Source organism: Mustela putorius, unplaced genomic scaffold (assembly GCF_011764305.1).
Source record: "Mustela putorius furo isolate JIRA1106 unplaced genomic scaffold, ASM1176430v1.1 tig00000407_pilon_pilon_pilon, whole genome shotgun sequence".
Lineage (NCBI taxonomy): Eukaryota > Metazoa > Chordata > Mammalia > Carnivora > Mustelidae > Mustela > Mustela putorius.
Window position 1 is genome coordinate 13,911,401 of NW_025421373.1, and position 26,428 is coordinate 13,937,828.

General features: G+C 40.1%; 1 protein-coding gene across 1 annotated transcript in view; it reads right to left on the reverse strand.

Moving 5' to 3' along the window:
- The window catches only part of PLCXD3 (phosphatidylinositol specific phospholipase C X domain containing 3), a 174,073-nt gene extending 148,645 nt beyond the window's left edge, over nucleotides 1–25,428 (reverse strand). Inside the window, exon 1 of the mRNA XM_045079512.1 lies at nucleotides 23,195–25,428. Coding sequence (XP_044935447.1) covers nucleotides 23,195–23,297 — 103 coding nt within the window. The 5' untranslated portion in view covers nucleotides 23,298–25,428. The remainder of the gene's footprint in view (nucleotides 1–23,194) is intronic.
- Nucleotides 25,429–26,428: the final 1,000 nt, after the last annotated feature.

Below are 26,428 nucleotides of genomic sequence, written 5' to 3' on the forward strand. Positions count from 1 at the left end.
CTCTAGGCAATGGGAATCCTAATGTGGTTTTTTTTTTTTTTGGTATTTTTTATTGATAATTTATTTATTTAAATTATTTTACTTTATTTATTTTCTTTTTTTTTTTTTTTGATAAACATATATTTTTATCCCCAGGGGTACAGGTCTGTGAATCACCAGGTTTACACACTTCACAGCACTCACCAAATCACATACCCTCCCCAATGTCCATAATCCCACCCCTGTTTTATAAACCCAGAAAGATGTTTCCAATAGAAAGAATTTGAAACCTTGTCATATATTATTTTGCTAATCCTTACCAGCAGGATACTCAAGATGCCAAAGTACATTAGTCTGATATTACACTAAAACAGAGACCTAAGAAGATAATATGACTTGGCCATCTCCAATCAGCGAAATCATGAGTGAAATAAGAGAGAAAAGCAAGATTATTAGTCTCATAGCCAGAAGCAATGCTAAACAAGATGCTGTTTCTTGGTGTTAGAGCCTCAGAGAACTACAACACTGCAGGAAACTGCAGAGCAAACCTCCAGGTGTTTATGTCAAAACCCATAAAGCATGATCTGAATGGGCAAGTTCTGCCCCCCTCCCCAATTATGGTAACAAAACCAAAAAATACATGCACACATAACATAAAACTTACTATCTGTCAGCCACTTCTATGTGTACAGTTCAATAGTGTTAAGTCTATTCAGACTATTAAGTCTATTTAATCTATTAAGTTGTACAATGAATCTCCAGAACTTTTTTATTTTGCATAACGGGAACTCTATTAATGCCTGAGATTTCCCCAGTTCCTTTCTCCAACACAGGCCCCTGGCAACCACTCTTTGATTCTATGAGTTTGACTCTTTTAGATATAACACAGGCAAGTGGAATCATGCAATATTTGTCTTTTTGTGACTGGCTTATTTCACTTCACATTATGTTCTCAAGACGTATCCACTGAGCAGATTCACTTTAACATCAGGTTCTCTCTCTATATATAGAGAGAGAACCTGATGTGTATGTGTGTGTATATATAATTGAAAGCAAAAAGGCTCTCAATTAAAGTGCACCTAATATGATCTCATCAGAAAAAAATACAAATCTGAAATACAGGGATTAAAAGAGAACCTGGAGAGCAAAACAAAGTTTACAATGGGTTAGCACAAAGAAAAATAAGCCCAGTTGATTAAACACAGGTGAAACAGCAAAGAGTTCATTTTGCATTATTAATGGATTAAGCAAGAAAAATATGACATTGGAAGCCAGATGTCCTGAGCTCCAGTTCTGACTCTCCAGTTCATCAGAAGAGTGAGAGCTAGCAAGCTACCAAGTGTCTCTAAGCCTTGATTCCCCATCTTTCTTAAAAGATTGTTGATACAAGTATGTTAAAATATATACTATGGCTTTGCAATATCAAAAGGGATTTATAGGAGAAAGATAAAATTATTTTTACAATAATTTTTTAAATCTTATTAATAAATTTGTTTTGTAAGATGAAAATTTTTATGAATGAATGGCAGTGATGGTTTCTCAATAGTGTGAATGTACTTAATGCTAAAGACCCACACACTTACAGATAGTTAAAATGGTGAATCTCATGTTATGTGTATTTTACCATAATTTTTAAATTACAAATCTTTGAATTTATATATGTATAAAATGCTATTTACATCTTGAAAACTGGTCAATCAGATTATATATTTTGGAAGTAAAAAAAAATCCCATTATTTTCCTATATGAATTCATAGTCATGGGTGTTTAGATTTTTGAATTCCCATTTTTATTACCCTCCTCTATCCAAAATACTGTCTGCACCACAAATGCACACATAATTATTTAGTCTAATTTTACTGAGCTTGGTATTATGCAACACATTTTATAAAGGCTTCAAATGCATTAAAATAGGATAAAATAGGATCAATCACTTTTTAAGGAAGGAGTTACTGCTATCACTGTCTAAGTAGGTGGGAAAATAAACACAAAGAGGTTGAGAGACATGCTCCACCCAGGAATCCAAACAGCAGTCACCGAAAAAGTTAATGCCCATTTTGTCAGGTGCAGGGGATGGTGGGGGAAAGATGGGAAGTTAATTTTACATGTTTAATTCTCAATGCTTAATCGGGTTGACTTGGTAATATTTGATACCTATAAAATGGGTAACTTAAGACCCTAAAACACACACGCATATACACACACACTACAATATTCTAATATTTACATGAACATTCACTGAATTATTGAGCCCAAAGTAGGTGAGCCATGTTTGAGTTACTGTCCCCGTGAGTCACAGTTATTCATTCATTCATTCATTCATTCATTTATTTAGAGTGCATGCACACACACATACACACATACACTTTCAAGTTGTGAGGGAGGGGCAGAAGGAGTGGGAGAGAGAGAACCTCAAGCAAGCTCCACACCCTGCACAGAGCGCCACACAGGGCTTGATCTCACAACCCTGAGATCATGTCATGACCTAAGCAAGATCAAGGCCTGAGCTGAAATCAAGAGTCAGATGCTTAACTCACTGAGTTACCCAGGAGACCCCACACAACTTCGTTTTTTAGCAACTTTTTGCAAAATGTTTGTTCATACATTTCTAGCTCTCAAGTCCAGCAGTTTTTTCTATTACCCATCTTTCATTTTATCAACACTGAATAAGCAAATACCATTGCCAAATACTATAGTGTGCCCCCATTAAATTGTTTAAATTGCCCTTAGATTAATTGTCCACTGACATAATGAAAAGAAGAATAAGCTGGTTTTACGGAGGGAAACATTTTTTTAAAACTCTGAAGTCAGGTTTATTGCTTTCTCCTTTCAGAACGTTGCTTGAAGTCAGGGCCTAACTTCATCCTGACTTCAGGGAAGGCCCAGGGGATCCCAGTCTATGTAGGGATAATGGAATGATCGTGGCCTGGAATCTGCACATCTTCTATCACAGGACGTCAATCTCAATAATTACACTGACACAGGAGAAAAATAAGTTCCTTCTACTGATATGCCAAAATATTGTTCTTAATCTAACAGCCTGGAAATAATATACAGGTCCTAAATTAAAATGGGCTTTGTTCATGCTGTATTCAATTTTCAGTTCACATCCTGCCTGCTCAAAGAGATTGCTAAATCCTTCTAGGCAATTAAACAATACATAAAACTATAAAAAATGAAGGTAAAAGACCAAAAATATGCTACAGATGGAGGACAGGTAAAGTAGAATAGTGTTCATGAGAAGGTTTGATTTATTCTGTCTGTGAAGAATTCATTAGGTAACTTTTATAATTCACAACTCCTGCACTGAAAACTTACTAGGGGTCAGGCACTATGCTAAATGTTGCATATCAGTTACTCAATTTGCCCAACAGCCACATGAAGATGGGTCCTACTCCTATCTCTATTGTCATATAAGAAACAGATGTTCAAAAAGACTAAGTAACATATCCCAAACCACACAGGATCTTAGAACCAGGCAATACCTTCAGGGTTGTCTAGCTCAAACTCTGGGTCAATGCAGAGGTTTGGCCTCTTTTTACATACTTCTACTGGAAAGGGCGAGTTCACTACTTAAAAGTCACATTGATATAGGCTTCCCCCTTTCCTTTCAGCTTGCCAAAACCTTAATATGCCTGAATTCTATTTTACGGTTGCTTTAATTTAGAACTCCACAAACCTCTTCTTCATGTGTTTGAAGAGAGGTGGCTACATTGCTTAAGGTTTTGCTCCCAGAAATGTCAGACTCAATGACTTGGTAAAGCCCTCCCATGATCCCCATTCCTTGGCTACCCCTAAAACACTGCAGCTTTCCAACATCTGTGTGAGTTTGAAGCCTGGAACAGAGACCCAAGCTGCTGTAGAGGCTCGGGCCAGTCAGAGCCAGCCAGGCTATCACATCCCTTGCTCTGGAAACTGTAGCTAGCCATACAGCCCAAGCATGTATGGACCTGTGGGCCACCATGTCACACTACTAATTTATAGTTAGTTTCTAGTGACAATTTGTCCTAAGTCTTTTACTCAAAAACCACAGGTTTCTGTTGACCAGCTGTTACATATTTTGTATTTTAATTTGTTTTTCTTTTGTTAGTTTGATTCTTGTTAAAGCTCATTAGAATAACTTCAATTAATCTTCAATTTTCTAAGTCATTTTAAAATTTAGGCTGTGCTACCTAATGTACCAACTTGTAACAATGAGCAGTTTTCTCATAAATCACAGTGAGAGAGTGCTCATTCAGGCACAAGGCAGTCTAAACTGGGTAGTTTATGGAATCTTATGGAATTCTTTCTATCCTATGATATGGGTAGAGTTTGGGGCTGAGGAGCTTAATCTTGGGAAAACCTAGTTTTCTAGGTGGTGTCCAAAGTTCAAACACCGACAAGTAAACTTTGTCCAAGGAAGTCTAATCTGACTGAAGCTTTCCTGTGTTCCTGGAAAATCTGCTTGTAGATTTTCTATTATCTCTGTCCATATATTGGAACCTGTTCCCTCTGCCACACCAGAACTATTGCTGGTCACTGTCCTCTCTCGACCTGGACATCCTCCCAAACTCTTGTCACTGTGTCCACCTAGCCAACCTCTCCACCAATGAGAGATCCAGTCTCCTCTCTGTGTTCCTCACACAGCTCCTCCCACAACAGCCCATTTTCTGTACTCAGCTGCATCAGAGAACCGGAGTGCTGGACACAGTATGGTAAGCATTGAAGTAGGCCTCTTCACATTCCCTTGTTGGATGGGTGGATTGGTTCTGGAACCCAAGGCAGGGCTGAACTTGAACAGGGAAGAGAGAAAAGGCAGGAAGATTTAAGGCAAATAAAGGGGAGCTTAGAGAGGCAGAGAACCAGGTAGGCCCTGCTAGGGACCCTGTTAACCAAGTAAAGGAGGCTATTTAGAAGCAATGGAATGATCAAAAGCACCACATTTACTGAGCACTTGTTCTGGGACAGATATACCACATATACACATACATATATATTGATCCTTGCAACAAAGAACGTGAGGTTGGTACTGCCATTATTTCCATTGTGGAGGTGAGGAAATGGTAATTCGGAGTCTCTAGCAGCTCCCCTGAGTTAGCTGGTAAGTGGCAGAGACGGGGTTGGGACAAGGAGGCCCACAATATCAGCTGTTGTACTGTCTTGCAGAGGTAACACCAGGGACCCAGTGCAGTTAAGTGACTTACCCAAGATGTGGTTGCAAATCGCGCCTGTAGTTGGGGTCTTATATTTCCCGGGCAGTTCACTTTTCCACCCAGGACATAGATTTCTGTCACTTCCATTTTTCCCCCCCCAAATTTTATTTACTCATTTGAGAGAGAGAGAGAGAGAGAGCACTAGTGGAAGGGAGGGGAGAGGAAGAGGGAGAAACAGACTCCCTGATGAGCAGGGAGTCTAACACAGGGCTTGACTCCAGGATCCCAGGATCATGAACTAAGCCAAAGGCAGACATTTAACCATCTGAGCCCCCCAAGCAACCCTTGTCACGTCCTTTTTAATTACCCACAAACCATTCATCTTACCATGTAAAGTTGCTGGGATCCATTTTTCCTCTTTTGGAAACTGTGACATTTACATGTCTTTATACTTCAATTTCTACAATCTCTAGAAATGACTGTTTACTTCTCTAATATTTTGTCTGTTTTTTTTTCCTTAGTACATGGAGATACATATTGCCTTGGCATAAAAGTTTGAACACACTTGAAAACATTTCCATGCACAAGAAATACTATATCTATAAAGTACTCAACCTATTGTACTTTTTAGAGGAGGAAACTAACCTGGAAAAGAGAGAGAGATTAAATAATTTTCCCAAATTCACAGAGTTAATAAATGACAAAGCCAGGGTGTAAACCCAGGCACTTGAAGCCAGAACTTGAATTTTTAAACTATCTTTTGCCTGAAGTAGGGAATGGTTATTTCTTGTTATCATTTGCTGATTTTACATGATCTGTCCCAAGCAATGTTCTAGGCTCTCTTGTACTACTTTTAGCTGCAGGCATGGTGAGGAGAGATCTTGGTATTGTCTTGTTTGTTTCAGTCTCTGCCTTTTCTGGACTTCAGTCATGCTGACACATTTCTGAAATTAAATGCCAGCTCTGACATCTTCTGCACATGGCATTTAAAATCTGTTCTATCGGTTTCTATTTGGATCCTCCTTTTTTGCCTTGTGGCTATCCTGAATACTTTTGTTGTATTTTAATAGAAATTTCTTATGGAGGCTAATAAGGAATAAAATATTCAAAGATTGCGGAATATAGTATTACTACTATATTTTGGTTAAATATGTTATTATACAGGTCATACTTTTGTGAACGACTTCTAGGCGATTAGAATACAAAACTCAGAAACCTGAGCTAAGGATAGCACAGCTATTTTTTTTCCTAAAGTCACAGTCCAATCTGATATTTCTTCGAAGTCTTTATTATAACCAATCAACTTAGTATATAAAAATAGAAGATAACCGGTTGAACACATAGTTTCATAAATTGCCATATAAAACAAATTTCTACTTCACTTTGTTCAATTGTCATGTGTCTTATTCACAGAACACTGGATTGTGCAGTATAATCTTAACTAGCGTTAATCTTAACTAGTGTTCATGGAGATCATTTTTTTGTTGAAATTAACCTGGTTTTGGTCAGTACTTTATAAGGAATTCAAATAATGGATCTGCCTTGAATACTTTTGTTGGGTTGCCTTATTCTCAAATCAACTGAACAGAGGTCTTTGTACAAAATCAAACCCCCTCTTATACCATCTTTTATTAGTCAACAAACATTTATTGCACACTGACTGTAGCCCAGACATACTCTGGGTATTTGGAAAGATTGACAAGGTCTTATTCTTGAGAAGCTTGTATAATATGCAGTTGACACACAATAAATACATAACTAGAGGAGTTAATTGTTACTAAAAGCACTATGAAGAGGATAGATCAAGCAATTGTTGGAAAAATTATGAGGATAGAGATAAGCTGCATTGGCTAGCATGGTCAGGGGATGTATCCTGAGGAGAAGGCATCATTAGAAGTGGAAGAAGGCAGACTGGTGACAGTCTGGAGGACAATTCAAATCTCTAAATCAAAGAAGAAATCTGGAGGACATAGCTAGCAAAGATGACCTAAAGGAAAGAGCCAGTAAAGTTGAAAAAATAAGATAGTGATATCAGCAAGATGGCAGAATTGGAAGCCCCAAAGCCTTTTTCCCCCCATGGAGACACGAATTCAGGAACACATGAATTAATTTGCTTTGTAGGAAATCGAGACACGAGTTCAGAGGCTCCTGCATCCCACTTGAGTGCAGCATTGAAGCTGGTAGGAAAATCTGTGGCATGTTCCTGTCTTAGTCTCTCCCCCAACACAGTGCCACATGATTGAGAGTAAACCCCCAGCTTCTCCTTGAAGAGGGAAAGATAAGACTGGACAATATTTCTAATGTTCCGACTTCGAGGGGAGAAGCGGCAGCCCAACAACTGCCTTCTGCCTCATGGGTCTCAGAGACCTAATGGAAAACCCAACACATTCGAAATGCCTGGGGGCCACTGAATACAAGAAAGCTGGATGGCTTGTTGCTGCTCCAGAGGACTGGCAATACCAGAGACAGAGGCTAATATGGCTTGGGAGCTTCTCCCCCCAGAGGGTAGAGAAGAGCAGAGCACGTGTCCAACGTTCTGAGTTTTCAAGGGACTGTCCAAGAAACTGATTACTGCCTTGCTTGCCTCTTGATGGGAACCGGCACGTTCTTGATGCCTGGAACTGCTGAGAACCAAAAAAGAGCGGGGTGGCATGATAACAGATGTGAAAGGGACTGAAAGATTATGAGATGCTGGCAGGGTGGCGGGAAGGAACCAGCAAAGCCCTCTAGTGAAGGATCTACAAAGACAAGCCCAGAGAAGACAGATCCACAAATATGGTTTAAGAGGCCTCCAGAATCTCTAGCCAGGTTAATTGTATTTTTTTATAATGGCCATTCTAATAGGTACTCAGGGATAGTTCATTGTGGTTTTGATTTGCATTTCCCTGATGATTAGTGAATTTGCACATGTTTTTATGTACCTGTGGGCTCTTTGTATGTTTATTCTGGAAAATGTCTATCTGCATAGACTGTCCTCTGTCCAGTTTTTAATCAGGTCGTTTTTTTGCTATTGAGTTGAGAGGAGTTCCTTATATTTTGGAAATTAACTCCTTATCAGAGATCCAGTTTGAAAATATTTTCTCCCTTGGGGCACCTGGGTGGCTCAGTGGGTTAAGCCTCTGCCTTCGGCTCAGGTCATGATCCCAGGGTCCTGGGATCGAGCCCCACATCAGGCTTTCTGCTCTGCAGGTAGCCTGCTTCCTCCTCTCTCTCTGCCTGCCTCTCTGCCTACTTGTGATCTCTGTCAGATAAAAAAAAAAAAAAAAAAAAAAAAAAGAAAGAAAATATTTTCTCCCATTTTGTTGATTATTTCTTCTGCTGTGCAAAAGCTTTTTAGTCTGAGGTAGTCCTGTTTTTATTTATTTTTGCTTTTACTTCTTCTACTTCTGGTGTCACATCCAAAAAAGTCATTGCCAAGACTACTGTCAAGAAACTTTTTCCATATGTTTTCTTCTAGGAGTGTTATCGTTTCAGTCTTTAATCCATTTTGAACTAATCTTTGTGTATGATTAAGATAGAGGCCCAATTTCATTCTTTTTCATGCAAATACCAGTCTTCCCAACATCATTTATTGAAAATACTATCCTTTCCATTAATCTGTCTTTTTCAATTTCTTTTATGTATGTCTTATAGCTTTCAATGTACAAATCTTTCATCTCTTTGGTTAGATTTGTTCCTAAGTATTTTATTGGCTTTTTGTGCTATTATAAATGGAGTTGTTTCTTTATTTCTTTCAAAAACTTTGGTGTTAATGTATAAAAGGCAACTGATTTTTCTGTGTTGATTTTTGTAAGCTACAATTTTACTTAATTTTTTTATTAGTTCTAGCAGGTTTATAGTTGAGACTGGGATTTTCTCATATATAAGAGCAGGTCATCTGCACACAACTCTTCTTTTCTGATTTGGATGCCTTTTAGTTCTTTTTACCGCCTAATTGTTATGGGTAGCACTTCCATACTTGGTTCAATAGGAATGGTTAATGCGGCACCCTTGTTTCTAATTTTAGAGGAAAAGCTTTCACCACTGAGTATGAAGTTAGCTGTGGTTTTATCATATATGGTCTTTATTTTATGCTAAAGTATGTTCCTTACATATCCAACTTGGTGAGAGAATTTATCATGAAATGGCATTGAGCTTGTCAAAGCTTTATCTGCATCTATTGATCTGCACCTATTGAGATGAAAAAATATATATAATATGTTATATATATAAACATATATAAAATAAATATATATTATATATATAAATCATCAAATAATATTTTTTATCCTTGATTCTACTAATGTGGCATATCACATTTATTGATTTGAATATGTTAAACCATCTTTGCGTTCCAGGGATAAAACCCATTTGATAATGGTGCATGCTCCTTTTAATGTGTTGTTAAAAAAAGAGAATCACTTTAGATTTAAGGACATAGATAGGCTGAAAATGAAAGGATCACAAAAGATATTCCATACAAATAGTACTAAAAGAGAGCAGAGGTAGCCATACTTATAACAATGAAAAGAGACTTTAAGTCAAAAACTATCACAAGAGACAGAAAAACATTATATAACCACAAAGGGTCAATTCACAGGGAAAATATACAAATTATAAATATACATGTACCTAACACATATACATATACATATTTATATATATAAAAATATACATGTACCACATATATGAAACAAATATTGACAAAACTGAAAAGAGAAATAAATAGGAAATTTCAATACTCCACTTTGGAGAATGGATAGAACACCCAGATCAATAAGGAAATAGAGATCAATAAGGAAATAGAGAACCTGAACACTATAGGCCAAATGTACCTAGCAGACATATATAGAATATTCCATCCAATTGCAGCAGAATACACATTCTTTTGTTTTTTTTTTTTAAGATTTTATTTATTTATTTGACAGAGATCACAAGTAGGGAGAGAGGGGGGCAGAGAGAGAGAGAAGGAAGCAGGCTTCCCTCTGAGCAGAGAGCCTGATGCGGGGCTTGATCCCAGAACCCTGGGATCATGACCTGAGCTGAAGGCAGAGGCTTAACCCACTAAGCCACCCAGATGCCCCCAGAATATACATTCTTATTAAACACATACAGAACATTCTCCACAACAGATCACATTTTAGGCCACAAAATAGATCTCAGGGAATTTAAAAGATTAGAATCATATCAAGTGTTTTTTCTGTCCACAGTGGAATAAAACTAGTAATCAGTAGAATGAAACTGAAAAATTCTCAAATACATGGAAACAATACACTCTTTAATAACCAATAAGAAATTTGGTTAATTTGGGTCAAATAAGAAATTAAAATGGATATTAGAAAATATCTCGGGGGGCAGCTGGGTGGCTCAGTTGGTTAAGTGTCTGCCTTCGGCTCAAGTCATGATCTCAGGGTCCTGGGATCGAGCCCTGCATCGGGCTCCCTGCTCAATGGGGAGCCTACTTTTTCCTCTCTGTCTGCCTGCTGCTCTGTCTACTTCTCTCTCTGTCAAATAAATGAATGAATAAATCTTTTAAAAAAATGAAATAGAAAATATCTCAGGACAAAAGAAATTGAAGACACCACACCAAAACATATGGGATACCTCAAAAGTATTATTAAGAGGAAAATTTAGAGCAACAAATTGCTTCATTAATAAAGGAAGTCTTAGGATGCCTGGGTGGCTCAGTTGGTTAAGCATCTCACTCTTTATTTCAGCTCAGATCATGATCTTAGGTTGTAAGATGGAGCCCCACATCAGGCTCATGTGTTGGGCACGAAGCCTACTTAAGATTCTCTTACTCCCTCTTTCTCTGTCCCTCCCCCACATGCACATGTGCTCTCTCTCTCTCTCTCTCTCTCTCAAATAAATAAAATATTTTTTTAAAAAAGAAGGAAGTCTCTAACAACCTAATTCTAGACCCTCAAGAAACTAAAAACAAATTTGGCCCAAAGTTAGTAAGAGAAAGGAAATAATAAAGATTAGAGAGTAAATCAATGAAATTGAGAATAGAAAAATAGAAAACAAAACTAAGAGTTGGATTCTTGAAAATGTAAAAAAGAAAAATGACAAGACTTTAGGAAGACTAAATAAGAAAAGAGGAGGAGACTTAAACAAATGAAATCAGAAATGAAAAAGGAGACATTACAATTGAGACCACAGAAATAAAAAGGACTTAAAAAGACTAATATGAAAAATTATACGCTAAACTGTATAACCTAGAATAAAATGGATAAATTCCTGGAAACACTTGACACTTGACCAAAACTGAATCATGAAGAGAGAGAAAATCTGAACAAATCTATAACTATAGGAGATTAAAACAATAGTCAAAACCTCTGAACAAAGAAAAGCCAGATATCAGATTGCTTCACTGCTGAATTCTACAAAACATTTAAAGAATTAACACCAGTCTTTCTTAAACTCTCCCCAAAAAATTGAGGCACTAACACTTCCAAACTCATCTTGGGAGGCCAACATTACTCTGATGCCAAAGTCAGACAAAAACACTACAAGATAATAAAATTACAGGCCAATATCCCTGATGAATTAAAGATGCAAAACTCCTCAAAAAAACAGTAGCAAACCAAATTTAATAGCACATTAAAAGGATCATACACCATGGTCAAGTGAGATTTAACCCAAGAGTGCAAAGATAGTATGATATTAAGAAAAATATTTTAAAAAATCAATGTGATACATCACATTAACAGAATAAAAGATAAAAAATACATGATTATTTTAACAAATGCAAAAGCATTTGATAAAAACTCAACATGTTTTCATGTTAAAAACACTCAGCAAACTGGGAATAGAAAGGGATGACTTTAACATTAAACAGGTCATATATGGAAAGTCCATGAAAATATACTCAAAGCTAAAAGTTCTTAGGCACAAAGCAAGGATGCCCACTTTTACCATTTCTATTCAACATAGTACTGGACCTAGACACAGCAATTAAGCAAGAAAAATAAGACATTCAAATAGGAAAGAAAGAACTAAAATGATTTCAGCTTGTAGATGATATGATGTAATATGTAGAAGATCCTAAAGATTATATACAAACACAAACTGTTCAAATAAATGCAGTTAATAAATTTGCAGGATACAAAAATCAACATGCAAAAATCAGTCTCATTTCTATATGCTAAAAATAAACTATCCAAAGAGGAAATTTAAAAAAGCAATCTCATATAACAGCATTAAAAAGAATAAAATATTTAGTAATAAACTTAACCAAGGAGGTAAAAGATTTGTACTCAGAAAACTGTGTGAAACAGACTGAAGAGTCACATAAATGGAAAGACATCCCCTGTTTATGGATGGAAGACAATATTCTAATGTCCAGACTACCTGAATTGATCTACAGATTCACTGAGATCTCCATCAAAATCCCAATTATTTTTTTAATGGAAACAGAAAAAATAACTCTAAAATTCATAGGAAACCACACACATACACACACACACAAAACCCAAATAGCAAAAATTATCTTGAGAAAAAAGAACAAAGCTGGAGGACTCACACTTCATGTTTTAAAACATATTACAAATCTACAGTAAACAAAACAGTATGGTACTAGTATAAAGACAGACACATAGATCCACAGAACAAAATGAGAGCCCAGAAATAAACCTACACATATACAGTCAATTTACCTTTGACAAGGTTGACAAGGATGAAAGGATAGGCTCTTTAATAACTTGGGAAAACTTGATATCTACAGTCGAGAGAACGAAACTGGACCCTTATCTCACACCATGTACAAAAATTAATTCAAAGTGAATTAAAGATTTAATTATGAGATCTGAAAGAGTAGAGCTCTTAGAAGGAAACATGGGGGAAAGGTTTCTGGACATTGGGCTTGGCAACAATTTCTGGTATAAGAGACCAAGAGCACAGACAATAGAAGGAAAACAGAAAAGTGGGACCACAAGCTAAAAAACTTCCACACAGCAAGAAAGCAATCAAGCAATCAAAAGAATAAAAAGGCAACCATGAAATGGGAGAAAGTATTTTCAAACCATATATCTGCAAGGGATTGATTTCCAACACATAATTAATTCCTATAACCAAATAGCAAAATACCAAATAACTCAATGAAAAAATGGCAAAAATCTTGAATAGGCATCTCTCAAAAAAAAAAAAAAAAAAAAAAAGACATACAAATAGCCAACAGGTATATGAAAAGATGTTCAAAATCAGTAGTTATCATGGAAATTAAAAATCACAACTGCAATGAGAGAATACCTCATACCAGTTAGAATGGTCATTATCAAAGACAATAACAGAAAGCAAGTGTTAGTTAAGATGTGGAGAAATCAGAACCCCTGTTTATTACTGGTGGGACTGTAAAATGATGCAGGTGCTTAGGAAAACAATATGGCAGTTCCTCAAAAAATAAAAACAGAACTACTTTATGACCTTATAGTTCTATATTTGGGTATTTATCCCCCCCCCCAAAAAAAAAACCGAAATATGGGTATCAAAGAGCTATTAGCACTCCTGGGTTCATTGTAGCATTATCACAACAGCCAAGATATAGAAACAACCTAAATGTCCATCAATGGACAAACAGATAAACATAATGTGAAATATACATATAATGGAATAGTATTTAGCCATGAAGAAGGAAAACAGTCATATGCTACAACATGAATGAACCTTGAGGACATTATGATAAGTGAAATAAGCCAGTTACAGAAGGATAAGTATTACATGCAGTAGTCAAATTCATAAAAGCAAAAAGTAGAATGGTGGTTGCCAGGGCCTGGTGGGAGGAAGAAAGGAAAAACTATTATTTGTTGGATAGAAAGCTTCAGTCATGCAAGATGAAAACATCCTAGAAATATGCTATACACCCCTATACTTATAGCTAATAATACTGTACACTTAAAAAAAGTAAATCTCGTGCTATGTTTTTTCGCACAATATTTTAAAAAGCGTCATAAAAAGTTAAAGGAAGAGCATGTTTAAGAACTGAAGTGTAGTCATACACATCAAATGATGCTGAAAGATCAAATAAGATGATAAAGAATTAACCATTAACTTCAGCAAAATACAGATCACTAGCAACCTTGATAAAAACAATTTTAGTGCCATGGTAAGGAAATAATGAGATTAGCACAGGCTAGAGGAAATAATTTCAAGACAAGATAGTTTTTATAGCCATCACAGAGAACTGCTACAGTAGAGAGAAAGGCTGGTATGGAGCCAGAGGGCTTTTTTTTTTTTTTTAAAACAGGCAATAATAATATGTTTGTGTACGGACTAGAGTGATCCAGCAGAGGTAGAGAAAAATAGTGACACCGGAGAGACAGAGGATGAATTGGGGAGTAAACACTGAGGAGATTTGAGTGAATGGGATCCACACCACAAGTAGAGAAGGTGGACTTAGGGAGGGGCAGATTCAGGAATTTCTCCTACATAAAGAAAATGCAGGAATTGTTGCAGGTAAGTTGCTGGGTTAATAGTGGGAAAATGAGGAAGTTCTTCTCTGGATGTATTTTTTTATATATATAAAATATAAAGTGAGCCCATAAATGCAGAGTGAGGTGAGAAGGAAGTGCCGATACGAGGAGGAAAAGAGACGAAAATGTCGTCTCAGAGAACGGGAAAATGAATTTACTGGAGATAGGAAATAAGATATATGGTCAGAAACTTCAAGTGAATTGAGACATCCAGGTTGTGTAATTTCTTGACGCCCCCCCCCGCAACCCCAGTAATGTTTAGCTACTGAAGTTTTCTGGGATTGGAATAGGTTAAAAAAAAAAAAAAATTCCAGGTTGATGGAGTTGAAGTTTTTCCAGGTAAGCAGGACAAAAAAAGAGTGAGATAAGAGAATTAAGGACATTTTCAAGACTGGGACTCAAATGCCAGACCCAAGAATTGGAGCAGATATGAAGAGAAATAAGGACCAGGGTGTGGGGGAGGGGGGTGATAAGGACTAAAAAAAACTTAGTTCTGTAGCCTTCCCTTCTAGCAACCTTCAAGTCAGTATTTTTACAACCTCTTGACCACCTTCCCCACCCGCTCCCCTGGAGAAAAACCCAGAGCAGGACACGGCAGGAGTGTGCAGGAGTGTGTTTAGAGCTAACTCTGCTAAAGACAGCCCTGGTCTTCCTTTTCCTCTTTGTCCTCCTTCCTCCACAGGGGAATGTGGCCTGAGACATGCACTGAGAGAAGTTCCCATTCGTTAGGATACCTTTGAGTACATCTTCCTCCTCACCACCCCACAAGCCAGAGGAGACTTCCAGGAAAGCCTAGCAGGCCACTAGAATTGCCATTCGTCATAGTCCACTTTTCTTCATAAAATAAATTCCCCAAGTGAGTCAAGGAACACTCGTCATTTGTAACATTGACTAAGGATAAACATGGCTGCTTCCGGGGTGCCTGGGTGGCTCCGTAGGTGAAGTATTTGCCTTCCACTCAGGTCGTGATCTCAGGGTCCTGGGATCGAGTCCCACGTTGGGCTCCCTGCTCAGCACGGAGTCAGCTTCTCCCTCTCCCTCTGCCCTGCTCTCTCTCTCTCTCACACACACCCGTTCACTCTATCTCTCAAATAAATAAATACAATTTAAAAAAAAAAAATAAAAACATGGCTGGTTCCTGTGAATTAACTCACAGGAAAGACTTCTATGTGAAACATAGTATTAGTTGGCATTTAAGATAAAGTGGTAACAGAGCTGTCCATTTCCAGGGTCTGTGATGAAATATAGGGACACAACAAGAGCATATCTAACAGATCAGTGTGCCATCTGCTTCAGTACCTGGTCTCCGGAGGTGACTAATCCTGGCTGCTTCTCAAGAATGTTTAACCGTCTCCTCCTGCCCCTCTTCCCGACCCATCTTCCTCTCTTAATAGAGCATAATAAAAGCATATGGCTCTAGAGAAAGCTTCTGGCAGCAGAATTCGATCTGAAGCATGGTAAATTTCTCTCTCACTCATCCCTGCCTTCTGGAATATATAATTTAGATACTTTTCTGTCCTCTAATCTTAGATCTTAATCCACCCAAAGAAGGAGAAATAAGAGAATATATAAGCTTCTTGAAGGTATCAAATGCTTCTGTCTAGAAGTTCCTTGAGTACCCATTAAAGGGACACGTTCTCCAGTTTCCCAAACTAATGCTTTTAGGTCAGAGGCGGCATCATTGGTAGTAATAGGTAACTTCTAGATTAACAGAGCTGACCCCTTTGATTAACAATAGTTAAAATCTGTGAGCATATATATATATATACACACACACACACATATGCATGAGATTTAACATTTTCTTTAAGGTCAGAGCACATCTCTTACTCTACCATTCTGCTTTCAAACAGTGAAGGTGTTAGCAATTACTTTAGGTGTGTCCGTTTATTTGGCTCTATTTATGCTCTAAAAGGCTGCACACCAGGAACAATATGGACCCCAACTGCTTTCTTGCCCTGGACCTGTCTGGAGTTAGGATTAATTAGGTCCCACCTACCAGAGGTCTACCTACTGGGCGGGGGGCAGGGGGTTGGAGGAGGAAACGAGTTCCTTGGAAAAGTAGTTAAAGTCAATACACACTATATGTGTGTACATACACACATGTGCACTCAGAGAGTGGGCTAAAATTGAGAATAATGTAGAGAGTAGAAGAAAGTCTATTCTACATATTATCCTCCATCCAGCCCTCATAAACTCATACCTGAGTCCTAGGGTAAGGGCACAACAACAAAAGAATCAATATAAATTTAAAAAGCTCTTTTGTTGACATCCATCCTAGGTAGAAAGACTGAAGGGTTCTGTCAGTGTTGACAATCATAACTCTAGCAGTGATGGCAGGCGGGGTCAGCAGAGGTGGGTCCTGTAGCTTCTACAGTGGGGAACCCAGCCCTGGGAGCCTTTGACCACAGTGGAATCCAGGGCCCTTGTGACACACTAACATCCTCAGTGTTGGGTCTCTGCAGACATAGCAAAGGCCCTAGTGGGACTGCCAGGAGCAGTGATATTTTAGGTATAAACGTTATGGAAGCACAGTTCCTCTAGATGTCCCGTCAGTAAAAGTGATAACTCGTCAAAACTTGGCAGATACCATGTATGTAGTAGTCCCCCAAACTGGCTTACAATACATACTTAAGAATTTGTCTGGAGATTTCTAGAATTATTTGGAAGTCCCTTAAACAGGGGCTTGGGAAGGGTGAAAACAAACAATCTAACGTGATTCTGATTTTGCTTTGGGATGGTAGGGTTTAGGAAAACCTACCTTCTGTGTCCTTGTGTCTTCATTTCTTAGCCTTCCCTCATCAATATTCCCTATATCACTGCTGATGTACGGCACTCAACAGCCTCATTCCTCTTCTTTCTAATTCATGCCTTCCATTTTGATTGTGTGGGGTTGGAATTCAATATGAGAAACTCTAAGTAAAGGTATGAGAAATTTTCATAAGGGTAAAGTGTGTAAGGCCTAACATAAAAACATAATGTTATTCATTTTAGCAAATTGAGGGGTTTTTTTAAATGCCAAGTGTTTTGAAACACTGATTATGTTCAATAACTAAAATTCAAGTAAGTTTGTTAATACCACATTTATATTTCTATTTCATGTCAACCATGCTTCAGATAAATGAAGCATGGTTTGCAAATACAGACAAGGTTGGTCATTTCCCTTTTAATAGAAAAAAAAACCAATTTACTGTTTCTCCTTTGTTTTTGATGGCTTTCTGATGCTGATTTTTGTCTTCGTGATACCACTTTTACTCAAGAGTAATACTGAAAAATTTAGCTCTTAGATAAATTGAATGACTCATAATCCCATAAATACAAGAGTAACCCATAAATACAAGAGTAGCTGAGCCTTTAACACAACAAAGAATGAGACCAAATGGATAAAGAAGCAACACGGGGATGTTTCCTGAATTGCCATTAGCGACCACTAGCATCTCCAAATGGGCCAATTTTAAGTGTTGTTGATGGCTGATAGCAGTACTTTAAGGAAATGAGGGGAAAAGTTTTACATTTATCACAGCGACCTAATTTGAACAGTTAGGTAGCAATTAAGTCACATTTATGTTCAAGGTGCATGATGAACTATAATGTGAGTTATCAGTATGTTCCCAACCTGGGCCATTAGCTTTGAGTCAAATACCTACATTCTGGCTCTAAGCCTGATTATAATTTTGAACACTCATAAATAGACTGCATGGTCCAAAAGAAAGAGCTTAGTCAAAGATGTATATTTAAATTTGGCTCTGCCACTTACATAAAGGATCCCCTTAGAACTACCCTAAAGCAGTGTTTTTCCAACTTTAAACGTGCACATAAGTCACCTCGGGTTCTTGTTAAAGGCTGATTATGATTAAATTGGTCTGAGAGGTGGAATCTGAGATACATTTCTACCTCCCCTTGTTCAACTCTAAGTAGCAAGGCCTTGGAGGTTTACTGATACAACATGTAGAAAACATGGGTGTAAATGAGAACACATTTTGTAAGCTGTAAAATGGCATCAGTATCACTTTATCTTAATAGGTGGTGATGCAGTTCAACTCATCAAGAAAAAGTCCTAGAATAAATGATGTTCCGGATACTTAATTTTTCCTTTTTAGCAAAATCAAACACAAAACCAGGAAATGGAAAGGCAACACAAAAAAAGGTATTCAACTTAAACAATTTTGTTTCTTTTTGATTGCTTTCAAAGATTAACTCTATAATGCCATCCTGACTAAAATGATGGGGGAAAAAAAACACACACACAAAAACAAACCCTGCTTTTTAAAAGAAATTTGTACAATGAGACACAATCATAGATTTGCCTTTTAGATGGTCTCAACCTAATCAAAATAGAAACAGTAAATTACAAAGAAAAGGAAGAAGACAGCTGGCTCCAGAAATACTGGCAACAAGAAGAGACTGTTGTGAGGAAAGAAAGGAAAAACTAATAAAAGCAGCCACAAGAACACAGAAATCAGAGCTGTATAAACATCTAGTTTCTCTAAGTAAAACTGCTCTTTTTCATTGCCATTGGTATTTTCTGGAAGAAATGGACAAAATCATCAGGTACCATGATTGATTTCCAAAGCATTTCTGTATTCCTTGTCTAAAGCACTATCAACAATAAGTGTCTGCTCGAAAACTAACCCCTGTACACAGAGATCATGAACAGACTAAAGAAAAAAGCAGGCCACCCCAGGCTGGTAGGTGGCACATTTCATAAGCAAGAAAACATATATATGAGGCTTGTTTGGGGTGGCTACAGGAAGAGTAGATCTTCACACTCACCAATGGGAATCTTAAGACTCTATATAGAGAGACCTTGCCTGGGTTCAGTCACGTGTACCACCAAATGGTCTTAATAAGGAATTACTCTCTTGGGGCAGCATCCTTGAAAGAGCTCCAACTGTGGGACAGTGGGTAGAAAGTATGTTCCAAGGAAAGGGGAGGGGGTGAGGAGACTGATTGCTGGGGTCCATAGTTAGGGTCAGCTGGAGGTCTCGGCCTTCCGTGAACTCCAACACTAAGGAAACATACACTCTCTCTGAGTTCCAATACCACAATATTTTGGCCAATCTTTCATTATTACATGGTCAGTTTGCTGTATTATGTGAAGATTTTCATCATGCTATCAGAATATGTATGGCAGAACCATCTGTGGAATTAAAAACCCTCTCAAAATCTTTCAGATTTTGGACAGAATGACTCCCTCTCTTAGACCCAGATCACCAACACCCTACCCAGATCAAGCAAAAAGCTTGCTTACTCCCACGATGCATCTCTTCACTGTGGTTCTGGAGACGCCATGATTGTAAGGTTAGAACTCTTCTGCAAAGGTGTCAGAAATTCATCAGACTCGCTTTCACCTGAATTTCACCATTTGTCTTCCTGCTTCCATTTCTCTTTATTCTCTCTCACCTGCCTGCAGTGACAGGAAGCATCACTCATAACCCCAAATGCCAGGATATTGTTTAAAAAAAAACATGTATGAATGAAAATTCCGCTTGGTGTCATTAGAGACAGGAAGAAAAGACAAATGAGGCGAGAATCTGAGCACCTGTCAATGTATTCTGACAGCACCATGCCTTTGAAAGGTAAACTGGAAGTAAAACTACTAATACAGATTACTAGCAACTAGTTAGGCCGGTCAATATCAAATCATGGGACTATTTAAATGCAAACAGCCTGTAAACAATTTGGTTCTGAAAGCACTGAAGATGCAGACACTTGAGAAATGTTTAGAGAAGCCAGAAAGGCACTCGCGGTGGGGAGTGTCACACACCTACACCTTGTTCTGTTGTTCTTTGCGCTAGCCCTGGGTGATCTGGGTCAGCTGCCCCAAGTGGGTGGCCTCTTAATTAAGCGGCTCTTCACTCCCCAGTTCCTTCACCTAAGAAAAACCTGAACTTTGAAGATGACGGAGCAGTCATTGCCTTCCACAGAAACACTTGTATGGCGCATCAGGAGTGGTTTTAAATGGTGGAGATAATTACTTAATTCAAGCTGTAGCAACTGGCCAAGTAAACATGTAGCAGCCAGGAAGCTATTAGCATGATTTTAAGGCAATTATTCCATTAGTGTTTAATAGTCTCCAATTAGTCTTCTCTATCAAAGTTTGAATGTCTTATTTCCTCCGAAAATTCTTAGAGTTGAGTAATGCAGAAAAGTACCAAACCCATTTTAACACCTAGATTTATATACATGGATCTACCAAACCAACTTTACAAAAGCATGGGGGAAATTCAGGGGTGTGGAGTTGGTAAAACATCTTTTTTTTCTTCTTCTTCTTAGAAGTATTGGGGATAAGAATGCGAGGCTTTGCAGGGGGTTCACTTTGAGAATCATATTAAGAAGGGCTGAGAAAGCAGTGAAAATTCCCACTGCGTCCAATGCCACAACCCCTCTTCGTATTACACTCAAAACGGATCCCATGCAAAGCCTCCCAATCTTATCCCCTACGCCTCCACAGGAAGACAAGCAGAGTATCAGTCTCTGACCTTGGGTTTTCACTTGAGAAAAGGAAAATTGCCCTGTGTCCTATTAATGCCTAGTTCCTTGTCCCCTTACCCTGTTTAGTAGCTGTTGCTCTGAGCCATCCAGATACAAAGCCCAAAGCATTTCTCTCAAAAATTTCTAGGATACTTTCTCTAAGGACCACTTTAGGGGTCAGATCACTGCTCTGGGAGTAAATTATTGGCCTTCACCAAGCTGCAGTTTTTATATCTATGAAATGGAGTTAATAGTACCAGCACTGCTCCTTGATGAGGTTTGGGGAAGAGTTCTCTGATCTGGTGTCCATACTAGGGCTTTGAAAAGTAAAGAATTACAGAAATGTAATGTAGACTCTGACACAGTATCCTACTATCCCTGATAACTAGCAATGTGAACTTGGGCTTTTTAACTCCCTGTGTATCTGGCAATTCACCCATCAGAAGGCCGGCATCAGAGTCCTTGCCTTGATTACTTCCTACATGTACGGAAGTGTTCAGGTGAGACTGTATGAAAGCAACTGTGTAAAACCAAATAAAAAGGAAGCAACGAGGATAGGAACGCCTGCGGAAGTGAGAGCGAGATTTTGCCAACAAAGTTGTGTACTTTCTACTGTCTTCTTCAAAAGAGCAATCCCTAGGCTCACCCAGGTAGCAGGGCTAAGCGCACAGTGGAGAAGCTGGGTTGTTCTTTTCCTCAGAGACACCTGGGCTCTTGGGAAGCTACCTCTTGAGGAAGGGCATAAGGAGAAAAACCCTTCCTTCAGGTCTTGGTGCTGAGTGCAGCCTGTGCCTGTCATAGCATCCAAACACCCACCTGACTAATGACCATTGACTTAGGTTACTGATCAGTTCCAGAGCTGCTGGTTAGAACCTGTTGGGATTTTTTCAAAGGAACCCCTCTCTTCCTTTTTTTTTTTCCCTCCCCTTTCCTCTTTATTATGCTTTCCTCCAGTGGCTGAGAGGGGGCGCTGGATGGGGTAGATGAAGAGGAGACAGACCAAAAGGTTGAACTTGATAACAGGGCTGAGCTCGAGGCGGGGGGGTGGACTACCCGTGGGTAAATTGCCCTCTGGCCGGCTCCTGGGAAAATCAGGCATCTGCACCCTCAACCCAAGTGAAACGTCAAATTGGTAACGAAGTCTGGCCGTGTCTCCAGCTGTCACCATAGTACTCCGACCTGAAACGTCCGTCTCTTCTGCACACCTGAGCTAGGGGCTACTGCACGCTCCTGCCCAGGAAGCCTGGCTAGTCCTCTGATCTGAGCCCCGCGCGCCATGCTGAAGCTTCTGGAGAGGGTCCCTCGCGTCTCTTCCTCGCTTTGCCCGGATTTCCTCCCTTCTAGGCTGTCTGGACACTCGCGTGCTCCCCTTTCCCCTTTGGTTTTGCCTGCGAATCCCACCCCTCCGCCGCCGGGCTTCTGTCCCGAGCAACAGACGCACGGTCCGCAAGGGTTTGCTTTCCTGACCCCGGCGCTGCACGCCGCCACCCGCACTTGAAACAGAATCCAGACGGTGACCACCCGGCAGACCGGGAAGCGGCGCCCTCCTCCCCTCGCTCCCTTCAGCTCGCGGTCAAGGGCAGCGATCGCGCCGCCGCAGGTCCCTGAACTTTCCTCGCTCTTAGGGAAGCGCTTTGTCTCTTTAAAGGAGACTGGGGACGAATATTAACGACTCGGGTAGGTTCTAACCGAGAAATCTACCAAATCCGCTCCATTCCGTGGCAGGGATGGAGTCGGAGGTCCACGAGCCGGGGCCGAGCCCTCAGGACACCGGCTAGCGCTCACCGCGCTCGGTCACCCCACAGTCCGAGAAATCGCCCCCGCCCACCCCACCCCCACAAGTCTGCGAGGAGAACCGTGGGAGGGGGCGCAAGGCGGTTCCTAGAGCCGAGGCTTCCCCCTGCCCCAGCCCTCTCGTGCAGCCTGCTTGCTTCCCAAGCCCAGTGCAACAGCAGTCACCTTGACTCGCCGCGCCACGGTCCCCAGAGGTTTGCAAAACGCCAGAGGGCCGAGGCTCGCAGGCGCGCGCTCGCCTGGCCGGAGACCCACCCCTGGGGACGAGTTTCCCTCCCTCGGGCAGCGTGGCAAGTTCCCACTTCGCGGCAGATAATGCAGGGCGGGGCAGGTGGAGCGCCCCGTCGGCAGCCTCCGCGCACCTACCTGGGATGGCTAAATTGGTGAGGGGGATGCTGTGGATGCTCTCCGGCAGAGTTGCCATCCAGTCGGCGAATTTCAGCTCGTTCTTCCCCTGAGACGAGGCCATCGTGCCGGTCGGCGTGCCGCGCGCTGGTCCCCGCACTCCTCGGCAGGCTGGCCCGCTGCTGCCGCTAATCCAATGTTTGCTCCGGCCCCGCTGGAGTTTACACTCCGCTCTGCGCCACACCCACAGGATGGCGCAGACACATGCTAATTTTAATAATTATTCAAAACACCCCATGCTCCCCTAGTGCCTCCGCCAGACTCCGCTGGAGCTTTTGTTCCTGACGTCCGCGCTCGGCTTTCTCCTCTCTCCCCTCCCTCCTCGACTCCCTCCTCCCGTCTTATCCCTCCTCTGCGTCTCTGCCTTTTCTCGCCATTCTGCAGCTTTCCTTGTCTTCTTTCTAACTTGGTTCACCCAGCTGCTTTGCCCATGGCTGTGCTCGGCCCTTTGATGTGACTTCCCGGTCCTATTTGTATGAAAGCCAGTCTTGGGGTTGAACCTAAAATCCTAGTAGACTTGGGATGCTATCGCCTCCCAGGGAGCAGACTCTCATACTGGCTTTCAGGACTTTCCATTCTTACCAAAGAGCTTTCCTTTTGGTAAGCTACAACAGGTTGTGCCTCTCCTCGGCCAGAGCCCACAGCCCTGCTTATAACAAAATGGTGGTCTTTAATCACCAGTTCGCCTAATTTTTGGAGTAGTTGACAAGTGTGCCTTAAGCAAAGAGCCGTAAATTCTAGTGGTTCCTACTTATTCCCTGGTATCCTGTTCCAGACATTTCAAGGTAAAGAAGCACTTCAACCCCTTCCTTTCCTGGATCGTGAGAAATCGGTTATTGCTATGGGGAGAGCTGCCTGTGTCGTTTTCACGGCACTCAGGACATGGCTAAAGCCTGATGCTAGAAGAAAACCACATTTCCCAGTGACATACTGTAATTATTGTCAGTAGCAGTTGGTGGAATTTATTTGGCAACATTCAAAATGATTTATGCGATTGTCTGACTTTTCATTCCTTGGCAGACTAGAGAGATGTGTCTCTCTCAGGAGAAATCAGTCATTGAGCCTCCAAAGAACTGTCTTGGTCCACCTGCTCTCAGATGAGAAGAGAAGAGAAATCCAGTTTTACAAATATGATGAGTCCAGGGGTGCCCTGAGGAACGCACAAGCAATGCACTCAAAATATGTTAAGTCGTTGCAACCCAAAGAATGTAGATGCAGTGGTATGTAAATCCTGTTCTTAAAGCTGATGCTTTCAGGTTGGAGAAATGAGAACAAGGTAGGAGAGAGAGCTAGAAAAGCTGGGAATGATCATTTCACTTCAGTAAACCACGCAGCACCCAAAACCACAACTAATGCTTGCTTATTATAAGAAGATGTAGAGCCCACAGAGTATTTACTCCAAATGCGGTACACTGTGAGAAAGATGGAGAGAGGAGATTGATCCTCATCCTTAGTGATCAAATTTTCCATTGCTTCCTAGAATAAGTTAGGGTTCAAGAGAACAAGTTAGGGTTATCTTTCAGAATAAGAAAGACCTGTCCCAGGATTCTTTTTCCTAAGATAAATCTTAATATTCTTGAGAGCCCAGTAGGAGCCCACAAATCCTTTTGATTAGAGTGAAAATTTAGTTCCCGTTAAGATGCTAGGTCAAGAGACCTACAAATACCACCCTTTTGAATAATGCTGGTGCTCTATCGGCATTATGGCAAGGCCCCAAGGAGAGAACTCAGATCTGGGAATCAGTTGCTCTGTCTAAATAGTTTGGGCAAGTCTTCTAGTTCTTTTAGCCCAGGTTATCTCCATTATAAAATGTAGATAATAACTCAGAGATTTGTGGTGAAGCTTCCATGAAGGAGTGTATATGAAAAGCTTTGTTATCAGCAAAGCATCATACAAAATGCAAGATTTCTGTTTATTAAGATAACATATGTTTATTTCCTTCATTATCCTTTCTATCCAGACAGAGCATTCATCTTCAGGAGAATGAAGTAATTATTAGATCTTGGGAATTTTTTTTTAATAAGATACACTTTAAAAACATGCCCTGTTCAAGTATGTTGAACTTATATGTATCTCAAAGGTTACAAAGCTTTTTTATTTTTGAAGATTTTATTTATTTATTTATTTGACAGAAAGAGCGAGACAGAGTATACATACAATCAAGAGGAGCAGCAGGCAGAGGGAGATGCAGGCTTCCCGCTGAGCAGGGAGCCTGATTCGAGGCTCTTGTCCCAGGAAGCTGGGATCATGACCTGAGCCGAAGGCAGTCGCTTAACCAATTGAACCACCCAGGTGCCTCTAAGCTTTCTTATTTATTTTTTTTTTTAATGAAGCCACTTACTTTAAGTGTTGAGGAAAGTTGTTTTTATAAAGAACTGTATGAGGATGCAGAGAAAGGGGAACCCTCTTACACTGTGGGTGGGAATGAAAGCTGGTGCAGCCACTCTGGAAAACAGTATGGAGGGTCCTCAAGAAGTTAAATAGAACTACCCTATGACCCACCAGCTGCACTAGAGGTATTTACTGCGAAGATACAAATGTAGTGATCTGAAGGGGCACCTGCACCCCAGTGTTTATACCAGCCATGTCCACAATAGCTAAACTGTGAAAAGAGCTGAGATGTCCATCAACAGACGAATGGAGAAAGAAGATGTGGTATACATATATACAATGAAATATTACTCAGCCATCAGAAAGGATGAATACTTACCATTTACATCGACATGGATGGAACTGGAGGGTATTACGTTGAGTAAAATAAGTTGATCAGGGAAGAACAGTTCTCACATGGCTTCACTCACATGTGGAATATAGGAAACAGCACAGAGGATCATAGGGGAAGGGAGCAGAAAAAGAATGGGAAGTCATCAGAGAGAGAGAGAAACCATGAGAAACTCTTAACTATAGGAAACAAACTGAGGGTTGATGGAGGGGAGGTGTACGGGAAAATGAGTTAATTGGGTGATGAGCACTAAGGAGGACATGCGATATGACGAACACTGGGTGTTCTAGGCAACTGATGGACATGCGATATGACGAACACTGGGTGTTCTAGGCAACTGATGGACATGCGATATGACGAACACTGGGTGTTCTAGGCAACTGATGGACATGCGATATGACGAACACTGGGTGTTCTAGGCAACTGATGGACATGCGATATGACGAACACTGGGTGTTCTAGGCAACTGATGG